Source organism: Amblyomma mixtum, chromosome 2 (genome assembly GCF_055824585.1).
Source record: "Amblyomma mixtum isolate Tamu chromosome 2, ASM5582458v1, whole genome shotgun sequence".
NCBI classification, from domain to species: domain Eukaryota; kingdom Metazoa; phylum Arthropoda; class Arachnida; order Ixodida; family Ixodidae; genus Amblyomma; species Amblyomma mixtum.
In genome coordinates, this window is record NC_143013.1 from 165,890,941 (window position 1) to 165,898,701 (window position 7,761).

The window sequence follows — 7,761 nt, forward strand, 5'->3', positions numbered from 1 at the left end:
CCCCCCCCTCCTCGGTGCCGTCAATGAAGTTCGTGTTACCCGCCGTCTCACCACGGACCTTAGCTTGAGCTGCCGCCGCATACGACCGCCGCTGGGTGCAGTCCACGTTGGCGTGTTTTCCACCGCACCGTTCGCAATTCGCTGTGCAGCCCTCCGTCGCATGCCCGAAGACAGCGCACCGCTCGCATCTCTGCGTCTTGAACCCCGCCGCCACGTGGCCAGCCTGGCTGCACCGGACGGAGACCTGCTGCATCCCCCGGTGCTCCAACATCACCTTGTGGCCTTGAATGGTCAAAACGTTTGGTACAGGGTTCCGCATCTGCAGTCGCACCACCCGTGTGCCAGTAAACTTGCGCGGGTTGTCCCGGAAGTTCACATGTTGAACGCCGCGCACCTTGCCGTAGGGGGCGAAAGCAGCGACCAGTATGTCGTCGGACACGTACGGGGGCAGTCGGCAGATGGTCACGAACAGGACTGGCGGGCCCACTGGATCGACGGGGACACGTTGGTTTCCCAGGTTGACGGCCCCGAACGTAATAACTTGCTGGCGTGCGCCTGGGACCGCACGCACACGAAGTACTTGCTGTCGCCGAGGTGCTGCAGGTACAGCACGCTGTCGGGACTACCCAGTCGAAAAAAACACCAGCCCGTATCTGGTGTTTACACCACACCGGAAATTCAGACACGGGTTCTGGTGTGACCCGGCCTGGTGTGACCCGGCCTGGTGTGACCCGGTCTGGTGTGACCCGGACTGGTGTGTCCCGGTCTGGTGTGTCCCGGTCTGGTGTGTCCCGGTCTGGTGTTACCGGGTCTGGTGTGACCCGGCCTGGTGTGACCCGGCCTGGTGTGACCCGGTCTGGTGTGACCCGGTCTGGTGTGACCCGGTCTGGTGTGACCCGGTCTGGTGTGACCCGGACTGGTGTGTCCCGGTCTGGTGTGTCCCGGTCTGGTGTGTCCCGGTCTGGTGTTACCGGGTCTGGTGTGACCCGGGCTGATGTTTTTGGTGTGGCCCGGTTTGGTGTTTTCTGATGTGATTTAATTTGGTGCCGTGCTGACCAGGTTAGGAGCCTTCGGGAACAATTTGCCTGTTTCACGATATGTGCCGCCCGCTGTGGAGCATAACGAGCATACCTGGTACCGAGAAAACAGGTTGAAAAGAAGCGCACGTGGGTGAAGCAGGAAAGGTGCGGCTCCACAAGACGCCAACTTCACACGTGAGGAGGCAAGTGTGAGCTCGACAGCTGCCCTCTTCTGTCTTTGGTACTGTTGCTGATATAAACTGCATAAGTACAGTTAAACCACCAGCTTCTGCAATGCTTGCGCAGTTGTTCACTATCACTGGAGAGCTCAAAGCGAAGAGTTGTGTGTACGCAGAGTGGCCGTGAGAAAAACGCAAATTCAATGTGCTTTGATAGCGATGCAGTGCATTAGGATACACATAACAGCATGCATACACCAGCACTCAATTTTTACACTTACCAATAGAAATTTTAGGGGAAGAAAATTAAACAAAATTTGCACGCATACGCCAATACTCAATTCGTATGATTGCCAAAAGAAATTGCAAGGGCATGTAGAAAAGAAAAAAGAAACAAAATTTATTCTGATTCGCTTAGCTCTTTGAAGCAGAGGGCCTCTTTCGGCGAAGTTCGCAAGTTTTCTGTGATAGCCACAGTCTTAAGCTTTTTTCAGCTTTCGTGGCTGCTTCGTCCGTCACTCCCCGACTGCGGGCATAATGCCTGAAGAACACTGAAAGAAAATCATGCATAAGAGTTAAAAATAGCGCAAGCTTTGTTATTATTCTGGCTTCGGCAGAATTGTTGTTGTAGAACCAATTTCCTGGACATACAGTAAGTCTTAGCCTGACAATTAGCTCAGAACTACAAAAACTGCCGCATCTACTTGTAACGCCACGGCTTGTTGTAACAAAGAACAGTATGCTACATGATAAGTAAATTCATTCACCTGATCATATCAAAGGGACACAGAGGACAACCTCATCCAGCTTTAGTTATTTGTAAAAATTAATTGTATGGCTTTGGGGCCATGTTGATGTTGCAGAGTCATTCATTGCTGCGAAAACTGGGTTAGAAAATGAACCCATAGTTCGATTCACACATGAAAAGGGCCAAATCCTGGTGTGAGACCGTCCATGTTTCAACACCTGTAACACAATTAGGGCACAAAGCTGTACCTCTGACGATGCACAATGCCATTCCTTCTGCTCTTCTTAGTAAGTGTAGAAGCATGTGCAATATCAACAGAACAGTGCAGCAGTAATTGTGAGCAAATTTAAGTGAAACACCCTAAAACACAGCACATCAAAAGAAAGTTGTAAATGAGCCTAGAATTAAGCCTAGAACACTTCTGCCTAATATGAGTAATAGTGCCACAAGGCGTTCTGATTCTGGGTAAATCTCAGCAGATATGTAAACAAATCACTTTCTCCACTCTAGAAAGGTTGCACAAAGCTATGTTGCCAAATCTTGTGCATGTGCAAAGGCCATTTGTGCCAATACTGCAAGCACGACAGCTTCTGTGACACTTTGCACTGCCTACATCATCAAAATGAGCATGTCGCCTTAATATTCACGCCAAGTGTAAAGCAGAAGAATGACTAAGGTCATCAGAAAAAAGTGTTTGTCAATTGTAAGAATGCAGGCAGTGCCCAGTGCCCTAGCAGATGCATACATGGTATGGTCCTGAACACAAAGCCAAAGAACACCAAGCATTACTATGTATGCGAAGTGTACAACAGGTCGAACTGCGTACATTTCCCGAGAATATGTTTGTGCTAAACCATCCCGTAATTAGGGCCTTTGCTAAGGCAATAAGATGAAACAATAACAAAAAAGGACAGGAAGATACATAAGAATGATACCATCAGCGTTTGCGTTAAAGGTGCCCTAAAGGGGATCTGAACTCATACTTTTACCGATGGAACTCGTTCTACACATTCCGAACGTTCTTAGAAACTGCGAATTATTTCCCTGTGCAGTCGGTTTCTCTAGTTTAAATCGAATTAAACACCCGGTTCCCGCCTTTTTTTTTTAATTCCCCCGCAGACAGTGGGAGGAGTCGACTAATCTTTCAACCAGTCCTGTGGCGGCTTGCCGCTCTGCCATCGGCGGAGCGATACGGAGTGATTGGCGAAAGCAGAGTCCACGCGTATTTTTATTTCTGTGGGCCTAATTTGCAGCTATGTAGTCTCTGAATAGATCTATTTATCCACGGAAATGTAAAAAAAAAGCAAAATAAAAACGAAAGCAAAGCCGCCATGTGACTGCCTGCAAGGCACTCCATGCGTTGGCTGACTCCTCCCCGACTGGGGAGAATTAAAAAAAAGGGCGGGAGCCAGACATTAATCACATTTAAATGAGAAAAATAAGCCCCCCAGGGCAATAATTCAAAGTTTCTAAGAATGCTTGGAACGTGTAGATCGGGTTCCCGTGGCAAAAAGACGAGTTCTGATTCCTCTTCAGTGCACATTTAAAGGTTTTAAAAATGCGCAGCTCTTAAGAACCTAACTTTCCAGCTCAACATTGTCATGTGACAACAGCCTATATTAGCATCACAAAACAAGTTATGTTCTTTGGTTGTTGCCACAGATGTGGAGTGCTCATGACATACACTCATCTAGCAGCTCAGCTCTGTAGGAAGTTCTTATCTCTACCAAATGCTTCTCATTGTGCCTGTCAAGTAGCTAACTGCACATGAATTCTTATGCACAACCAAAAGCCATGCAATGAATTGATCCATTCTAATATGAGTCAAATAGTGTTTGATAATTGTTACCTTCTCATGAGCTATTGCCAAGGTCGAGATAGCCTCCTTTCATATGTTAATGCAATATGGCAATATGCACATGTGCTAACCCCAGTAGAATACAATAATTACCCCTTATCGTCTCCACCTTCAGCAGCGTCAGTGGCTTCTGCGGTGCCTTGTCCCCACCCTCTGCCAGGAATCTGTAGGACAGCGTCCCTTTGAAGCTGCGCTGAGCCAGCACTTGCACTTCTGTTGACCACAATGTGGTTGCCGCTCTTTTGACAAACAGCGAATCTTTTGGCAGCGCCATGAGAGCATCATATGCCTCTTTCGATATTTCGTGGCCATTGGCCAGGTGTACCTGCAGGAAAAAGAAAAATGGCATGCCGAACTGAAAGGAACGTACATAATGTACAAATTATCATTGTTTACCGAGTGCATTCTGACTTAAAACTCAGTGTTAGCACTTGCCACAGCACCAAGGTCAAAATCATTTAAAACTTGAAAATAACTGCAGAACTTAAGCGTGGACATTAGCAGTGCGATGGGCATTTAGTGGCACTTCTTAACAGCAGTGGAGTATCAAAGTTAACTGCATGCAGTGCTTGTAACTGGCTAATGCTAATCTCAATTCATGTTTGGAATGCTATCGGCAAATAATTTCAGAAAAATGGCTCTACCTTGCTGGACATAGCCAATTAGTATGTGCACACAGTAACAAATGCTAAAAAAATAAGAACAGCACACAAAAAAGCCGTGCTGTTTGTGCTTCACATGATATGGTGCCCCTTGTAGAGTGGAATGGTCACGAAATTTCTATAGCCACCAGATGCCCTTCTCAAGACATGTCATGATGACTAATCAATGCGAAAGACCACACACAAAGACAAGCTACCCTTCCGACACTGAGCTGGCCTCTCATGCTTCACCCTCATCCCTCCCCTTTTGCTGTCATTGTGGGGCACATGGCTGCAACACAGGCTCTTCTAATGCTCAGCCTGCACTGACCCCTAACATCTCATTGGCGTGCTAGCTGCCAGTGCTCTTTTTAAAAGCAGCACTAAGCATGATCATATGGAAAAATTTTAGTGATCATCAATACTACAGTCAAGTCCACTTATAACAATACTGGTTATAACAATATATCGGATATAACAATGGTCAGTCATGGCACCATCAGCTTTGCCGTGTGTTCTATGGTAAAATAAACTGCTTATAGCAATGCTGTCAAGGCACATTATTGGTTATAACAATTAAATTTGGTAATTGAGTGTCAACCATTATTGAAAAAAAACAAGGAAATGTTACAACCACACCATCAAAACCATGCTTACAACACAAAAGCGTGCATGTGTGGGGCCGACCAATGGACTAAGCTGTCGCAGCAACGCCACGATAGCAAAAGAGGCAGGCGTCATCACGTCAGGAGAGCTGCTGCATTGCTGCATTGGCTACGCACACCCCAAATCAGTCTGTGCAGTGCGCGTGCATGCAGCCAGCGCCGGTTTTTTTTTCTTGTCAGCTGTCACCGCAGCATTAGTTCTGCATGCTTCTTTAATTTCCCATAAGAATGATTCCTGTGACGTGGAGGTGCGCGAAGCTCCTGGTGGCGCAGTGATGGCGGTGCTTTGGTCATCAGTGAACATTGTTCCGGTTTCCTGAAGTTCGAATTAACGAGCTTTTACAGGCATTAGAAGAATTAAATCCCTCCAGGTCCTTCCTGTCAATAAATTCTGTAAAGTTTGTCATCTTTTATTTTTTTCGGCACAACCCTGTTATAACAATTATTGGTTATAACAATGGTATTTCCATGGCACTTGAATATTGTTACAAGTGGATTTGACTGTATATGGGCTACCTTTGTGGACCAAACTGAACCTGTAAAGTAACTGCACGAGCCACAAGAAATAAACATCTGACTGTTCAAGCCTGACCAAAACTAGTCCCATATACCTGTCGTTAAACCACCAAAATAAAATGCATATAGCTTACTGAATTTTAAAAGCACTGGTAATGATGAAGGACAGAAGTGAACGGGACAAGCACTTCTCCTCTGTCCTTACTCGTGCATTCAAAATTCAGTGTGCTAAACCAACTGGCCTAATAGACAAATTTTGTAAAGTGTCTAGCTTGTTTACTACGCATGACAATGCTAAGAAAGAGTGCACAGCTGAAAAGCATACTCCAAAATATAAGACACCCACATGCATCATCATCAGCCTGACTGCGCCCACTGCAGGGCAAAGGCCTCTCCCATGTCTCCCCAGTTAACCCTGTCCTTTTGCCAGTTGCAGCCACCGTATCCCTGCAAACTTGTTGATCTCATCCGCCCACCTAACTTTCTGCCGCACCCTGCTACGCTTGCCTTCTCTTGGTATCCACTCCTTTCACCTCACTTCACTTCACTTTATTACCTTAAAGACCCCCAGTTAGGGGGTATTACATAAGGGGTGGGTACAAATAGAATTAAATTTTGTGTACAAAGATGTTATTCATTAAATATGGCGTTTATACAATTCAAAAATGAGAATGGACAGGTGGTTGCAGCGACGTCGTGTGGAAGGCCGTTCTAGTGTTTGGCTGAGCGAGGAAAGAATGATGCAGCAAACGTTGTGGTATGAGTCTGTGGACGGGAAACTTGCAGGGGATGACCAAGGCGGAGTGAAATACATGCTGGAGGGCTAATGTAGGGTGGAATACGCAATGAGCTGTAAAAAAACTTCTGAAATAAACACATACTGGCGATGCGACGACGACAGGCAAGGTTTGCTAGGCTCAACTCTGCTTTTAAAGATGACATGCTGATATCATATGAATAACATGAATGAATGAATCTAGTGGCTCGGTTCTGTAGCGATTCTAGTGATGTTAACAAATAGATTTGGTTAGGGCTCCAAATGGGGGATGCATATTCTAGTTTTGTTCGAACCAGGGACTTGTAGGCAAGAAGCTTAACGTTTGGCGGTGCATGGCGCAAATGACGTTTCAGGAAACCAAGGGTTTTGTTAGCTGATGATAGAATGTTAGTGACATGCGCATTCCAGCTTATATCTTGGCTTAAGGTTACACCCAAGTATTTATAGGAGTTGGTTAATTGTACTGCGACGCCAGAGATTACCTAAGGGAATAAAAGGGCAGATATAACAATTACATGTAGAGGTGAAATTCGTTTCATGAGCGTCTAGTAAATTTTCGCAGCAGGACAAATGTTGCTCGATTTGGATGGTGACCTTTTTTTCTGTTTCTTTTTTTTTCTTTCATTCTATAATCTGTGTTTCTTGAATAAAAATTTACAGATGCAAGTGAATGCTGGTGCCACGTCTTATTTATGCTGCTATAGCCAGTATAGATATCAACTTACTAAACATTCAACACCGGTGAATGAATATATGTGCATGCTACCCCCACTGATGCAACAGCAAGCAGTTCTCAAAGTCACATTTTATAAGACATGAAATTTAGGTGCTTTCACCTTTCCACTGTCTCTCAGAGTACAAACACACTGGACTGGTCGTGGTTCTGCTGCAGGCGGCCCAGCAGGCACTGCTGGAAGGTGTACTTCTGGAGACATCACAGATGCCTCACCTCCTTCCAAAGCCGGCATGTCTGCACGCAATACGGCACAACACAAGCTTGATATTTACCTGGTAGAGATTAAGCCACAATTCAGACTAGTGCAGTAGGAACAACATTTCATACAATTTACGCTGAAATCAATACCCTCAGCCTCGAAGCATATCAAATAAATAATTAGATTATTCTTTTGTTATGCAGACATGAAATATGGAATCAATTTTATCCATACTTATGGCAAGACAGCTAGCTACCCCTTAGTACTTCCGTTTAATGCATAGCAAAGAAAAGCAAAATGCAGTTATTTCTGGTGGTGAACTTCATCACCCTGCCTATGCCCAAACCAGGTTAAAGGCACTACCCACTGACCCCAATTTAGTATTGGGCCAGCTACAGCCATCCTACAGCCCACAGATTTCC

At 45.6% G+C, this 7,761-nt stretch overlaps 1 protein-coding gene across 1 annotated transcript; it reads right to left on the reverse strand.

Annotated features, from left to right (window-relative positions):
- Positions 1-1,612: 1,612 nt before the first annotated feature.
- Positions 1,613-7,372, reverse strand: LOC149361481 (uncharacterized). The gene is made up of 3 exons (XM_089567457.1): positions 7,241-7,372; positions 3,898-4,129; positions 1,613-1,749 (listed from the first exon to the last, which is right to left on the reverse strand). Exons 1-3 carry the CDS (start codon positions 7,370-7,372, stop codon positions 1,613-1,615), a joined length of 501 nt encoding a protein of 166 aa, XP_089423583.1.
- Positions 7,373-7,761: the final 389 nt, after the last annotated feature.

Bases quoted from the DNA above. Each gene is read 5' to 3' on its own strand.
- LOC149361481 (XM_089567457.1), bottom strand. From the start codon at position 7,372: ATGCCGGCTTTGGAAGGAGGTGAGGCATCTGTGATGTCTCCAGAAGTA. The intron at 4,130-7,240 runs GTGAAAGCACCT...TTTTTCCTGCAG, and splicing joins CTCTGAGAGACAGTGGAAAG to GTACACCTGGCCAATGGCCA. The intron at 1,750-3,897 runs GTAATTATTGTA...ATTTTCTTTCAG, and splicing joins GAAGGTGGAGACGATAAGGG to TGTTCTTCAGGCATTATGCC.